Source organism: Ciconia boyciana, chromosome 8 (genome assembly GCF_034638445.1).
Source record: "Ciconia boyciana chromosome 8, ASM3463844v1, whole genome shotgun sequence".
NCBI lineage: Eukaryota > Metazoa > Chordata > Aves > Ciconiiformes > Ciconiidae > Ciconia > Ciconia boyciana.
Genome location: NC_132941.1, coordinates 51,038,928 through 51,054,488, shown reverse-complemented (window position 1 = coordinate 51,054,488; position 15,561 = coordinate 51,038,928). Strand labels below are relative to the sequence as shown.

General features: G+C 61.9%; 1 protein-coding gene across 1 annotated transcript in view; it reads right to left on the bottom strand.

Moving 5' to 3' along the window:
* The window catches only part of SLIT1 (slit guidance ligand 1), a 62,750-nt gene that overhangs the window by 13,481 nt on the left and 33,708 nt on the right, over window positions 1-15,561 (bottom strand). The window contains exons 5-11 of the mRNA XM_072869808.1: window positions 2,661-2,732; window positions 2,453-2,524; window positions 1,955-2,026; window positions 1,464-1,627; window positions 918-1,065; window positions 372-443; window positions 41-112 (exon numbers count right to left, since the gene is read on the bottom strand). Coding sequence (XP_072725909.1) covers window positions 41-112; window positions 372-443; window positions 918-1,065; window positions 1,464-1,627; window positions 1,955-2,026; window positions 2,453-2,524; window positions 2,661-2,732 — 672 coding nt within the window. The remainder of the gene's footprint in view (window positions 1-40; window positions 113-371; window positions 444-917; window positions 1,066-1,463; window positions 1,628-1,954; window positions 2,027-2,452; window positions 2,525-2,660; window positions 2,733-15,561) is intronic.

The following is a 15,561-nucleotide window of genomic DNA, read 5'->3' as shown; positions in this document are numbered from 1 at the left end:
CGCCCCACCTCACCCCACACACCCCGGCGCAGGCACTTACAGCGAGTTCAGCGAGCGCAGCCCCTGGAAGGCATCAGGGGCGATCTCTGAGATCTGGTTGTTGCTCAGGTCTCTGAAACCCAAAGGGAGAAGGTGGACTGGACCCCCCTTCTCTCGCCCCATGCCCCCATCCTCCTGCTGGGTCCCAGGGACCACCCCCAGCACCCTATACACAGAGCTGGGGGTATCTGAGACCTCATCCCAGTGCTGCCATGTGGGCCACCCATGTCACGGCAAGTGCCCCATGCCCATCAGAGTGGGGGGGCTGCAGGCTCACGGCAGTGGACAGCAGGGTGAAGGGTGCTGGGGTTCGGGGTGGGCTGCACACTTACATCCTCCGCAGCTTCTTGTAGGGGGAGAAGGCGCCTGGGGGGATGGACTTGATGCCGTTGAGCTCCAGGCGTCTGCAGAGAGAAGGGGGAGATGAGGGCTGTAGGGCTGGCTGAGTCCCAGCACCCCATTGACAGGGCTGGGGGGCTGCAAGACCCCCAGGCTTGCAGTAAGTTACCCCATCGGAGTGGCACCATTCACCCCAGGGACAACTTGCAGCCTGTGGTCGGGGCTTTCTGCATCAGGGAGGGGTGCCATGGGTGGGGGGACCATGCTGGCTGGGGCAGGGGGAGCACCTCCACCCCCCCAGCACCCTGGGTCTGGGGGTGCCTGCTGCCTCCCACATGCTCTGTGTGCCGTCCCGGCAGGGGCTTTGCTCCATAATTGGATTCCCCTAAGGAGATTATTTCTCTATTTACATTTTTAATGCAGCTAAATCCAGGGCTAAATCTGGGCAGCATGGCAGAAGGGCAAGGCCTGCCACCCCTGTGTCCCCACTGCCTCGAGCCACCCAGAGCCCGGTGGTGACAGCGTGGGGCCGTACTCACATCTCCGTCATGGTCTCGGGCAGGTTGGCAGGGATGGCCGTCAGCCCCTTGCCCCGACAGTCCACGATGCCGTTGCTGCAAGTGCACATGGCCGGGCAGGAGCCAGAGGACAAGCTGCAGAGCTGGGCACGTGCCGGGTCCATTTGTCCTGCCGGGGAAGCAGCCAGCATGGGAGTGGCAAAGAGCTGGGCCAGGTGGGTGGATGGCAGCACCCCAAGGAAGGGACCCTGGTGACAGCTCAGCGTGCTGGGACAGCTCGTGGCACCCTCGAGCGGGTGCACAAGGTCCTGGTGCGCCCCAGCCCCATGCAAAAGGCACACAGCTCCACGGGCACAGACTGATAGGGTCACACTGATAGGGTGTGGTGTCCCCATGTTGTCCCCGCACCAGGGTCGGTGCTGACATGAGCCGAGCCCACAGCGTGCATCCATGCTCTGAGCTGGGGCACATGGCAGGGAGTGGAGGTGGGCTGCGCCGATGGGACAGGCTTTGTCCCCCCACCCGTGTCCCTGCCCTGGCACCCACCGCCTCCCCAGTCCCCCTTACCGGAGCAGCTGAACTCGTTCTTCTGGATTTCAGCCACGTTGAGGCCGCGGAGCTGGGCTGGAGCGGCACACTGGGTGAAGAGCCCGATGGTGGGGCGCTGGCGCAGCCACTGCGAGAGCCAGGCCAGGTGGCAGTCGCAGAAGAGGTGGTTGGAGTGCAGGCGGCTGCGGGCGGGCGGGCGGACGGGGCAGTCAGCAGCCACGGGACGGCTCCTGCCCACCACCCCACTGCCCTCCAGCTGCCCCAGCCTGGCTCATCCCAAAAGCCGGGGGCATACAGAGGCGGACATGGAGGAGCCCAAGATTATCTGTGCTGGCTGCCAAGGCCACCTTGCTTGGCAGTGCTTGGGGATGCTCTGCAGGTGTGTCCCCTCCATCCCCTCCCCAGGGTGCTGTCCCAGCACTGCTGAGCCGCTGGCACTGGCAGCAGAGCCAGGGACATCCCACTCCAGCCCGGGGGGTCCCTCCCACCATCACAGCCCCGACACTCACAACGTCCGCAGCTTGGGCATGTGGTTGAAGCTGGACACGGGGATGGAAGTGATATTGTTGTTATTCAGGGTCCTGCGAGAAGGCAGAGGGGGGTAGGTCAGGGTGGCCAGGCCATAAATGGGAGCGTGAGATGGTCCAGGTGGCACCAAACCCCTGGGAGCAACAGCACCCACCCACCCCCCAGCACAGCGTGGATGGATGGAGAGGCGAGGGATGGGGACAGCCCAAACCCCCGGGCCGGGCTTGCTGCCCTTTCCAGGCTTCCCCCCTCCACAGCCAGCTGCAGGCAGGTGGACGCCCTGGGGCAGGATCAGGCCCTGGAGCACAGCCCCACAGGAGTGGTACCAGACCCCTGCTCAGCACCTCCTCGGGGCCAGGGAGAGATGGAATGCTGGGGATGTCCCTGCAGCGCCTCGGTGAGCAGGGAGCACCTGGGGACACCCTCACCCCACATGGGGCTTGCAGGCTGGAGGGTTCAGCCAGCCCCTGGCCACTTACAGGACCTCCAGCCCCCGCAGGGCGCGGAAAGCCCCATCCTCGATGCAGCTGATCTGGTTCTTGTCCAGTTGCCTGCAGGAGAAAGACGCAGGGAGCGTTGCTGGGACAGCCCAGGCAGAGAGCAACCGGTGGCTTCTGATGCCTCCTGCCACCGGACCCGACCCCAAACTCTCCCATGCCACCTGTGCCCATCCCCACCGGGACTCACAGGTTCTTGAGGTCGGTGGCCCCACGGAAGGCTTTCCTGGGGATGGCCTGGATGAAGTTCTCGCTCAGGTCCCTGCAGAAGAAAGAGGCAGGAAGGAAAATGAGCGGTGCCTGCAAAACACAATGCCCCATGGGACCAGGGTGTCCACAGGCAGGGGCATGGCCCGGCACTCAGTGATCCCCGAGGGGCTCTGGGAAACTAATTTGGCTTCAGGTCCTTGGTTGCCCACTGCCCTGCTGTCCGTCCCGAGGCAAGTCCGGCTCCATCCATGGTGGCTGCAAGTGGCTGGGGCTCCCCGGCACTGCTGTCCCCAGCTCTGATAAGCAGAGCATCAGGGCACAGCTCTGGGAAAACCCTCCGTACTTAAATACCCTGTGACTGCTATAATTACAGGTCCCTGCTGATTAACTGGTAATTACACTTAGTGGCTCCAGCAGGCATTCCCATGGAGCTTGCCCCACACTTTAGAGGGCATAAATAATCGGGTCATTAATTACTTCATCACTACACGGCACTGTCCGTGTAATCACGCACTCTGCAGTGCCGGGGCATGCAAGGCCGGCACAGGCTCTGTGTTTGCAGGGCTTGCAGCAGGTCAGATCCCCCACCGTGCCTGGGCTGGCTTTTAACAACCATGAAGGCCAGAAATCTCACGGCAAAGTAGGGTCTGGGTGGACCGGCTCAGCTCACCCCATCCTCAGGGGGACCTGCCTATCATATTTGTGTCCCATGGCTCCGTGCTGCGTTCCCTCTCCCACCCCAAAGGCCAGGAGCTCCTCCCAGCTCAGCATTGCCTGCATTGCCTGCCCCCAGCCCCACACCAGCACAGCCCTGCTCCAGCCACCCACAGGGCAGGAGGCCAAGTCCCCAGCTCCCTCCTGGCACAGGGGCACAGCATGGCATTTGTCCTATGCAGCAAGTCCATGGGCCAGTGAGGAGCAGGACCAGGGCATCCCACATGGATTAAGCACACCCCAGCATTACACAGGCCACGCAGACACCCCCATCCCAGCCCCGAGAGGTGCTTTGGGGTGTCCCTGGATGCCAGCATTTCACACTCAGTGCTCACCAGCTGTGCTTCAACATAATAAAGCCTGTTCACTCCTGATATCCCAGGGCAGTTGGGCTGGGTCAGGATGGAGGCACAGCATCCACACTCCTCCCCGTGCCCCCATTTCCTCCAGAAACTGGCTCAGCATGGCCCACAAGCTGCTAGCAAAAGACCTGGGGGTCTCCAAATCGGGACTTCACTCCAGCCAAAAGCTTCACCGCCACGACGGAGAAACGTTCCCAGAGGGAAGCACCAGCATCGCTTGCACAGATGCACGAGGAGAAGGAAAACCCAAGGACGGTGGGCTTGCCCAGCCCTCCGGTGAGATGCCCAGCCACCAAGGAGCTGCCGTACGGTACCAGAGCGACGCACCAGCCCCGGCTCCCTGCACACTCCGTGCTGGTGCGTCACTCTGGCACCGTGTGCAGGGAGCAGGGGCTGCTGCATCGCTCTGGGTCGTTCCTGGGGAACCAAACCCGGCTGGCAAAGCACCATTGCTGGGGCAGAGGAAGGGAGATGCCTCCCCTGGCAGGGCCCAGGCTCCCGGGGAGAGTAAATCCCGGCTCCCCGCCAGCAGCCGGGCGCGCAGCAGGCGCAGTTTCACCGCTACCCGCGCGGCGGCACTGCCAGGCTGCCTGCCCTGCCTGCGCTGCCTGCCCTGCCCGGCCTGCCCTGCCCGTGCTGCCTGCCCTGCCTGCGCTGCCTGCCCTGCCCGGCCTGCCCTGCCCGTGCTGCCTGCCCTGCCTGCGCTGCCTGCTCTGCCTGCGCTGCCTGTGCTGCCCGCCCTGCCTGCGCTGCCGGCTCTGCCTCGCCTCGCCTCGCCCAGGCTGCTCCAGCCCTTCCCAGGGCTCTGGGCCGAGCCCTCCCCAAAGGGATCGGAATCACCTCGCACTCTCCAAAAGGGAAGGACCCAACACCTGCAGCAACCCCCGACACCCCAGCACCCCTTCAGATGCAACCGCCCCCTCCCCATCCTCTGGGGACGCATTGCTGGGGATGCAATGAGCCCAAGGACCCCCAGGAATTGCAATGACCTTTCAGAAAAACGCAGCATTGCCCCAAATCCCCTTTTCCCCTTTGGCTCCTAGAAGAAGGAATCCCCTAGAAAACCCTCTGGAAACCCCCAGACGAAGTTCACTGCTCTTCCTAGCAATGTATTCAATGAGCGCACTCCCTCTTGGCAGCTGCCTGTCCTCCAACACTAAACTGGCTGCAGCAGGGCCAAGCATGGAATCACCCACCACGCTTCGGTGCTCTGCACCCCCCTCCCAGCTCTGGCGCTGCCTGCCTGGGCAGCCTCTGCCTGCAGCTTGTTTGGTCCCCCCCATAGAAATCTTGCTCGTGTTTCTCCACTCACAGCACATGGGAGTCCCAGTGCACCCGGGGAGTAAACCCGAGCATCTGTCTGCAAGCTGCTCACTTACAGCTCGTGAGGGAAACGCTGCTAGAAGGTTGCAACTGACTTTGCGAGGCTTCTCCCCTTCACAGCTTTTTGTGACAGTCACCGATGAAGTGCTGCCGTTGGGTGTACCAAAGCCAAGAGGGACAGACGCTGGATGCGAGGGTTTCAGCAAGGCCCCGGCACCGGGCTTACATTGCCGGCATGGTTACACAGCTGACGACACCAGGACAAACACATGCTTTGCCTGCGGGATCCTCGGGCCCCGGCATTGGAACAAGGCACAGCCCCTTCCCTCCTGGTGTTTCATCGCTCCCAGCTATGTTTGCTTTACACTTTAGCACCGAAGAAACAGCAGATGGCACGGCTTCTCCTCGCTCTGCCGCACGGCTTGCGGCACCCTCAGCGGCTGTGCCGGTGCCACCTCGCACCCTGCCAAATACAAGCATGTCACTGCCATCACGTGCAGAGTGCCAGCAGTGACCACAAGCGCTGACATGTCCGACAGCCCTGCTGGGGACTGGCTGGCAGACGGGCACGGGCAGAGAAGGGGGAAAGAAAGCAGCCCTCACCCGTTGTCACAGCCGCCCTTTCTGCCTTTTCTGGTTTCACTTCCAGATATTTTCCTAAAGCTCCAAGTTTAAGGAGCTCCTGGTTATTGAATCCAGGGGATGCCCAAGCAGCTGGCCCATTCATAGCACCGCCGTCCTCCCATCCCCACGCCACGGGGACCACGCAGCTGTAGTTTCTCCCCGCACGGCACTGGGTGCAGAGGGCTCCGGTAGTCCCAGAGGTGCAAAGGGGGAAGGATGATGAGGGGTGAGCAGCTGATGGGGGACACACAGCCTCTGCCCTGTGAGTGCCGGAGGACAGAGCCAGATGTCTGCGCTTGGGCAGACCCTGCGGGGAGGCTGTAGCACGTGTGCATGCCCCAATGGGAAGCTCTCAGCAGCCTGTCTGCAAAGCAGGGCCTCCGCTTGCTCCCCGGGAACCCACTGCGTTTCCACCCCTTCCTGGCCCAGCCCTATCCCAGACCCCTTCTCTCCCCAGGCTCACCTCCCATAGGGGTTTCTGACCCAGCAGATGCCTGTTAATCCGCAGCAGCTAGCCCCAGCTCACGGCTGTGCCATGGGGAGAAGGAGGGCACCTGCTTTGCTTCCACGTCCCCCAAAAGCCTTGTGGCCAAGCTACACCCACACAACCCCCCCCCGGCTGGGCAGCGTGGAGGATTGCGGTGGTCAGGGACCGGGATTTTGGAGACTTCCCTGCTCAGATCTTATACCCCATTGCCCTGCCCCACTGCATGCACGATGGTTGCCGGTGCAATACATGCGGCGGGTCAGGAGGTGCCCCCGGCACTGGCTCTCCTGGCAGCCAGCAGCCCCTGCCCGCCGCAGCCGGTCCCTGGGGAGCCTCGGCGAGGAGCCAGGCTCGGGGTACGGCTCCTTGGGGCTGGCAGGGGCTCGGCAGCGGGAGCCAACCCCCCAGCGTGCTGCCCTGCCCGGCACTTAGCGGGGCACCCGAGCAAAACTGTTCGACATGGCTTCCCAGTGGGGAGCCCACTCAGGCAAACAAACCCCAGCAGCCTTAATCTCCCCGGCAAGAGCCCGGCGGGCCGGAGGGCGGGCGGGAAGGAGGGGGCCGCAGCGGGGCTGCGGCGGCCGGGCGGGGAGGCCGGGGCTATTACCACGCTCTCATTCTTTCGGCTAATCCTGACTTCACACTTTAACCTGATTGAGCCTTGTTTGGCGAGCCGGCTCCTCGTGCGCCGTGTGAGGGGATTAGGGCCGGACGCAGCGGGGAGGTAATTGCTTCCCAGCGGCGCTGGCCCCGCGTCCTCCGAGCCCCCCGCTGCCTGCCAAGAGTGCTGGGGCGGCCTGGCAGCCCTCCGGCATGGCACTCCCCTCGCCAGGCAGCCCGGCTTGGCAGCGTCCGCCGGGGCTGGCTCTGCTGGCAGTGCAGAGGTCCACCTTGCCCGGCGTCGGCAGCCACCGGGGCACCTCCGTCCAGGCGAAAGTCGCAGCCTGTGTCGTGTCCCAGCCATGCCGACGAGGGCCGCGGAGGCACGGCATGGCAGGCGAGCGGCTTTCCGCCCTGGCAGCACCCGCATGCCCAGGACTGGCTGCCGGCTCCAGGTGGGTGAAGTGCAGGGGGTTGCTCTCTCTAATTTGTTTCCTCCCCAGCTTCCACACTGGAAACTCATTACCATCCGGTGGTCTCCTGGACCCTCTCCTGCTCACTGGGGCAGATCAAAGGCATTAACCCTTCGGCTGCTGCTCCCACGATGAAAATGCATGCCAGGTCCCTGCTCGCAGGTCAGGTGCTTCCCCCAGCATCTCCGCTCCACCGGTACTGGGACCAGCCACTGCAGGCACCAGCTCAGCCACAGCAACCATCCACCAAGCCTCCAGCAGACAAAGCTGCTGCCCTCACAACCGAAGCCACACAGCCCTGGGCAGCACCAGCGTTTTGGGCTGGGATAGGTGCTCCCCGGATCCCTGCCTTGCCTCGCTGGTGCTGTGCCGGAGGAGGCTGTGCCGGGGTGCAGGCGGCATTTCCCCAAGCCAAAGGGCCTGCCAGGGACTAACCAGCAAGGATCACGGCACCAGCAGCTATTAAGCAGCCCGGTGTCCCTCAGGTCACCCTACACATGCTGTTTGTCCCAGCACAGCCTGCCCAGGGCAGAGGGACGGGCAGAGCTGGGGCTGCCCTGCAGGCACAGCTGTTCATGCCACCACCTCCACCGCCTGACAGGTGACAAGGACGAGCGTGAATGGACAGAAAGACTCCCGCATTACGCAAGATCGATAGAGTAATCTGTGCTCGCATTAGGGGCTGACAGCCCAGAGTCCCCCCGGGGGTTTGCACTCCCGTTTCTCACTACCAGGGAGAGTCCCCCCGGGGGTTTGCACTCCCGTTTCTCACTACCAGGGAGGAGCGGCTGCACCCACTGCTTGTGCCGGCGTCGGCACCCGCAGCCCCGTGCTGGGGGAAACAAGTGTCACCCACATGTCCCAGCTGCACAATCCATTTGAGGTGATGGACACGAGTCCCCAGTACTGCAAGGACCCAGCACCCAAGGAGGGGTGTCCTGGAGGGGAGCTTCTTGCTGGAGGCTGGGGGCAGCTGCCCCGCTGCTGCATTAGCAGGGTGCCAGGGTAACGAGCCAGAGTTTTGTCCACCGTGTCACCTGTCCCGGTCCCCAGCGCCAGCAGGAGCAGGGCCCCGCAGCCCCATCTCAGGTTCAGGCTCCCACGGCGTGTCCCCAGCATTACGTCAGGCTGTTTGATTTTTAATGGGCTCCGCTGGCCCAGCTGCCGGCACCGCTCCATCCTGGCTGAGGGGGACGAGACAGACCTCCCACCCCCTCCAGCCCTGCCTCACTCCACCACCCCCAAGGTCACGGGGAGCCTGCACGCTGCGTGCTGCTGCCTGTTACCCGCTGCCACCCCGGCCCCTAGGGCTGATGGTGTTTGTGCAGGACAGGGTGGGACGGCAGAGCCTGATGCATGGGTGCCAACAAGCCAGGGTGCAGCACGGTGGGCTCAGCATGAGCCCCTGCCCCTCAGGAAAGAGATCGTGGGGTCTCTGGAAATGGCACCTTAGCAGGGGCCGGAAAGGGAAATGGGAGGGGATGGGACAGGGTCCAAAGCAGCGTGGCGAGCGGGAAAGGGAAGATGATTTGCTGCTTTTCACAACACCAGAACAAGGGATGACCAGCACAACCACAAAGGCAGGCTTAAAATCACAGCTAAGAGCGACTCCTCCAAATTAGGTGTTGTTAGTCCGTGGGACTCCCAGCCACAACCAGCTCAAAAGGGAAATGAATAGAAGAAAAGCACTGAGATGCACCTGCAATGCCATGCTGCGGAGAGGAACACCTGCAGGGAGCTGGCTTCTGCTGCCAGGAGACCAGCTGGGCACACCTCTGGTAGCCACCACACTGCCCGGTGCAGGCTGCCAGGCATGGCCAATGGCTCAGCCGCCGCTCAGCTGGCCCGACTGTCACCCAGCAAGAGTCACTTCTCCTGTCAGCCTGTTTTAGTGGGAGGCGGAGATGTACAACCCTTCTGCTCCCCAGAGCAGCGTGGGGGATGTCAACTTGGGGTCAGCCCGATGCTCACACCCCCCACCCAGCCAGGGCAGCGTGCCAGGGTCCCCGCTCCAGTCTCTCTCTGCCTGCCACTCTTGTCCCTGCCCCTCCTGGGGGGGACAGCGAGTCGGAGGGGCTGTTCAAGGGGGCACAGCTGGTTGCTGCGAGGAGCATCCCGGGCTGGGCGGTGCAGTACAGCCCTCCCCGCTGGCAGCCGGAGCCAGCGCTTCATCAGGCAGCCCCAGCCGCCAACAATTACATGCTGAGTAAATCGATGGGATATAATTGGACTATTAAGATCTCATTATCCTCCTGGCTCTGGGTGCCGCAGCCCACAGCGTGCTGGGGGAGACCACAACCTGCAGCCACAGAAACTGCCTCCTGACCCAGACAGCCTTGATGGGTACTGGGGACAGGGTGCACAGACCAGGGATGGTACAGCCAGAGGGGACAAGGATTGCGGCAGCAACCTGTATTCAGCACAGGAGACATCTCTGTGGCAGAGTGAAGCACTGTGCAAAGGCATGAAGGTGTCCCTACAGGGGCCCTAGAGATGAGGAGGTCCAGGTATCCTCCTTCTAGCCACCACAGCAGCCTGAAAGCCACCGCTGACCTCTCCTGCCCTGTGCAGGGCTCATTGCTCCTGGGTGGCATGGGGAGTTTGGCTTCCACATGCACTTTCATGCGTGCCTCTACCCCAGCCCAGCTGGAGAGCGGGGCTCACGTCCCCACCTGCGACTTGCAGGGTCCCCGTGCTCTGAGTCGCACAGGCTGCCCGGCCCTGGGAGTCCCCTCCCCTGTGCAAAGGCCACGTACCCATCATGTCCATCACCTGCTCACACACCTCCCGTGGGGGGCTGATGTGATTCCTGGCCGTGGGACGGTCGTCCTGAAGGGACCAGAATCCTCAGCACCTCTTGGCAGCCAGGATGACACACCAGGGAACGTCCACCGAGGCCCAAGCAACAATAAATAATCACTTCCCTTAGGAGAGCTGCCTCCATCCCCACCTGAGGTTTTTTGCAGTAATATTTCTTGTTATCTCAGCATCAGCAAAAGCGATGGATCAGAGCTCATCCTTGCCAGGCCCATATACATAAGGACAAAACAATCCTTTGCTGGAGCAAGGCAACACACTGCTAGACATCACGATGTCATGCTGAGTGCCTCAGACCACAGACCTCGGCAACACCAGCCCTATTAACAAATTCTGCCTGTCCACCAAGTACACATGGCAAAGAGTAAAGGTGAATGCTGCCAGACCAGGGAACAATGCTTCATGCCATTCCTCTGCCGGGAAAGGCTTCCCAAAGTGCCGTGCTGACCCCAGGCTCTGGCCCCGGCCCCTTCCCTCCCGGGAGATGCAGATGCTTCCCAAAACGTTAAAGCTGGAGAGGTTTGTTGCTTGGACAGCCAAGCAGACCATGTGCAAAACGCAACATATGCTCATGGCAACAGTTAGTGAGAAGAGTCCCAAGCCCAGCACGGTGGTGCTGATTTAGCAAAACATTTTAGGGCATGCATAAATCTCAGCAGCTTCAAAGGGACACTGCTGACCCGTGCCATGACCTGGGCCGCTGTCCTTACCGGAGCACCAGCGACTGACACCAGCTGGTATCACCCACCAGTGCCGCCACGGTGCCTGCGTATGCCGAGGGGTTGCACTGGGGGTGCCAAGGCGCGTGGGTGCATGCACCGCAGGTGACACCAGCAGCCCCGTGTTTGGGCACGGGGGAAGTCGGGGACATGCAACGTCTGTCGCGAGCGGGATGATCTGCACGGGGAAGGCATATGCGCGAGCCGGGCTTTGCCGAGCAGCTCTCTGCGCAGGGCAGCACCTGTGCGGTGGCTCCGGTCCAGCTCCGGCAAGGAGCGGCTCCCATGTGGGCTGCGCTGCAAAGCCAGAGCTGCAGGATTCGGCCTCTGTGGGAAGGGGGATGCTATGGGAACAAGGGGAGCTGGCCAAGGAAAAGAGGGAAGGGTGGGAGGGAGGGGGAATAAAGCATCTGCCACCCACCCTGGAGCCTCTTCAGACATTGAAACAAGTTAAAAGCAGCAGCTTTAATGGCAACACAAGTGAAATAACAAGCTGCAAACCCTGCGTGCCTGTCACCGCCCCCTCCCCACACTGTCCCTTTGTTCCTGCAACCTCGTTATCTGCGGGAAGGGGAGCGAATGCAAGGCTAAGGCACCAGCACCAGCTCCCCGGCATCTTGAAGTGACTCGAGAGAGCCACAGCACCTGCTGTGCCCAGGGCCCCGTGGTCTGGCAGAGGCTGGGATGGGCAGAGGGGTGCCCTGCAGCACACACCCGGGAGCAGCCACCCTGCCACTGTCTGCAAAGGGACCTGCTGTGTGGCTGACACGTCTCCCCCGGCTCCCACAGACCGCTGGATGAGGGCTCATCCCTCCAGCAAGTGTTTGGCTGGACACCGGGTGTTAAAACTGCACCTGCCCAGCTCACAGCCTCCGTCTGCCACTGCCACCAGGAGCCGAGGCACCCAGCCAGTGGCCCCATCCCTGCTTTTCACCACCTCCAAGTCCCCTCTGCCCTGGTGTTCAGCAAGCTTGTTCTCCTCCCTCCTTTAATGTTTTTGTTTCTGTCTCGCCCTCTAGTAGTGGGAAATCCCTGTGAAACCCTCCACCAAAGCATGTTTTCTTTCCAGCTCCCACGCTACCCTCCAGCCTGCGCACCTACCTGCTTCACATTTGCATCACCCAGCTCATTTCCAGCATGTTCCTGACGCGCTGCAAATCAAAGGCCATCCCTTACCCCAGGGCTGCGTGGCCCTGCCAGCCTCCCCCAAAACCCACCCTCGGCTCACTGCCCCACTGCTCTCCTGTTGCAGGGAGAAACTACTGCCCGTGGCAGAGCATCATCCCAGTGCTCACGGACCCAGCACGTCCCAGGGTGCCCAAGAAATCAGGGTACTGCAGCCCAGCAGCTCCGGAGCTTGGGGCAGAGTGAGCCAGCAGGTAGTGGTGGGGATTTGCTGGACCAGACACAGCTCTACCTGCGGCAGACGGCAGCGTGCCACAGCGAGACCCTCCCGCGCAGCCCCGTGATGGTTAGGACAAGGTCAATCCCCTCTCACCCCACCATAACCCCATGCACGGAGGGCCTTGCTGGGTGACAGTGCTGTGCCGTGCTGGGAGAGGTGCCAGGCTCCAGCCCTGCGCACTGGGAAGCCTTGCACCCTCCAGTACGCAGCGTGTGCTCGCTGCTCGGCAGCTTGCGCCCAGGAAGACACCCTGAACTCCATGCAGCAACACTCATCCAAAGTGTAAATGAAAAAGCAAATAGCTCTTCTGGTGAGCCAGCCCCGAGCCCTGTGGGGAGCTGGCTGTGGCTCTTGTTAGCAGGCTCATCCCTTGGGTTTGCAGCACTGCTGAGCTCAAAGCTAATTGACTCCCAGGCTCTGAGGCTTTTAATTGCTAATAAGTGTGAAGCCAGCCCTGCCGGCCCTCCTGGACTCCTCCGAGGTGTGAATGAGGCTGAGCCAAGCTGAGAATTGCATCCCGGCTGTCCCAGATCTGGTGCAGGCTGGTGAGCCAAGGAGAGATGCTGTGGATCTGCGATGCTGCTCCTCAGCTTTGCAGGTCCTGGGATAGCAACCCCAAGCCCTGGTCCGAGCTTTGGGAAGGGGTAAAGCAAACTCCCTCTGGCCTGGAGGTTGCTCTGAAACCGATGCTGAACCTTGCAAGACCCAGCTGGAGTTACGTGGCAAGATGCCCTGGCATGACCAAGGGGCCTTCAGGCTCCTCACGCTCAGCCCTAGCACTAAGACGGGCAAAACTCTTGCCCCAGCAGTGGCTGCATCTCATAGCCTGGCTTCCTGAAAGCACCTGGGAGCAACCACAGAGGCGGTGGTGGGATGCAAGGTGGGAGATGCATCGCAGGGTGAAAAGCATCAGCCCCTGTTGGCAGCCAGGGTGGAGCCAGCAGGACATCTCAAATCCAGCCCAGCAGCTGGAAAAAGAGATGTGATTTTACACAGGGCTGGGAGGAAACAGCCCTGATAAGAGAAGGGTCCAACGGGAAAGGAGAGTGGGAAACAGGGCAGAGCAAGTGTGAGGCTGCGAGAGTGCCCGAGCATGGCAACCGAGCGCAGGGGTGCACAGCAGGGAAAACCCAACGGGCAGATAAAGAGGCTCCATCCCGTGCGGCGCACATCAAAGCCAGGATAAAAACTGCTGGCAGGGCAGCAAAGCCCTGCCACAAGGCTGGGCCCAAGCTGGGGCTGCCCTTGCCCCAGTAACGTTGCTCCCGAGAGGGTTTGGGAGAGCAGCACCCAGTCATGGCCACGCCACAGGGGACCGGGAGCTGCACCCCAGCCCACGGGCTTCCCTCCTCAGAGCAGCTCTTTGAAGAGCCCTCGGCACAAACCCACACGGAGCCTGGGGAAGCCTCTGCCTGCAGGCAGTTAGTACAGCTGCAGCCCCCGCGGTAGTAAAACACTGCCGCCCACGGACCTCGCCTGTGCTGGGGATCAACAGCTCCTCCTTGTTTTGGGGAGGCAGAAATGAGTTGCCGGAGGCACATCTGGGTGCTCCTCCTGCCTTTCCCCAATCCGTGCACACATGGAGCCTCAGAGGAGCAGCGAGCCCGGCAGCAGCGCCTGACCGCAAGGCACAGACCAGGGAGCCCTGGCCCCAAGCCCGCAGGCGCCTGAGGTCTCGCACAGACCTTCAGTCTCCATATTAAAGCTCAGGTGATGGAGCAGCCCCACATCCCTTTGCAAGCTACCCTGAGGTTAATTATCTTTGAGGTTAACAACACACCTCCCGTCTCTGCTCCAAGCGCATCTCACTTCAGGTGGGGACGCCGGCTCTGTGACCCCAAGAGCCCGTGGCTGACTCTGCCCTACGGACATGCCTGTGTTACCTGCATGCCCACATCTCCTGCCACAGCCCGACTGAGCTGGGAAGGGGAGGCTGCGTGTTTCCCAGGAGGTAGCTACAGTCACAGGTCTTTTCATGAAGGTTGAGCATCTCACCACCGTCACACACGCTACGCCAGAGCACGCAGCTCGTGGGGATCCCTAAGAAAAAACACACACGCCAGAAGCAGCTCACCTCCGTGCCTGTCTCCCATGCTACGCTCTTCCATTTAAAACTTAGCTGAAGCCTAGCCGGGATTGCGGTGGGGATTCCCGCTAAGGAGAGAGCCAGGGCGCGTCGGGGGAGAGGGGATGGGACCCTGCACCCCAGCTGGCTCGGGGGGTCGCTCCTCCCAGCTCCAGGGGAGCTGCTGGCTGGGGCTGGATCTGCCAGCGTTGCAGCCAGCCTCCAGCGGCTGCTCGGGTGGCCTGGCGCTGCTCGGCATGGCTGTGGCTGGTGCTCTAGGACCCAGGGAGAGGAGCCACCGAGGCTGATTACCCCTGCCAGAGCAGGCCTGGCGGGTTTATTTTTAACAGTTCTGATTGAAGCTGGTTTCCTGCTGACATTTACACTCCTTCATCATTATCAGCTCCCCAGCTTCCAACCGCCAAGATTAAAGGGGGGATGAAATCTCCCGAACAGTGGGGTCCTGGCTGCAAACCCTGCAGAGGGGGAGAGACCCACGCCGGCGCAGCCGGGCAGATAGCCCCCTTGGAGGGAGGTGGGTGTCAGGGGAGCCCCGACTCACAGCAGGGGCATTGCGGGCTGGGACCCCACCATGGGATGCAGTGGGAACTATCTCAGGGCAGCCTGGGGAGGGATACGTGCCATCCGTCGCTGGCATGTGTGCAAAGACATGGCAGCATGGCTGGGCTACAGGTGCAACTTTGGGTGCTGGTGCCCCCAGAGACACCCATGCTCCTGGGAGTGCCCCAGCCGTGACCAGCTCCAGGTGTTGCTACCCCAAGCCACGGCTGCTAGCCTGGGCCAGCAGAAGGGTGAACAGCCAACCACCAGTCACATGCATGTGCCCTTGCCAGCACCCCTGAGCTCCCGGAGGTGGGCACAGGGCAGGGCTCAGACCCCCAGCACAGTCCTCTGCGATGGGAGAGGGGAGCAGGGGCTGTGCAGCACAGCCTCACCCTCGTCCTCCTTCCCACGCTGCCATAAACCTTTCCTTTCAAGGTGGGCAATGCAATGTGGAGCCAGTAGCAGGGCTCCCAGCATGGCCAGAGCTAGGTGCTCAGATCTGAAAACCTCTTTTTTTCCCTAAGAAACAGTCAAATTCCAACACGTGCAGGCTAAAAATACACCCCAGTCTGCCAGGGACTCTGCCCGCTCTTACATCTCTTGGATGATTCATATTTTGTCAGATCCCAGCTCAGTTTCAAGATTAAAAATACCAGATTTGGGAGACAAGGACATCACAGGCCCAAGAAGGTGTCAGAGCCCCGCAGGAGGTGGCTGGAGACCCGACC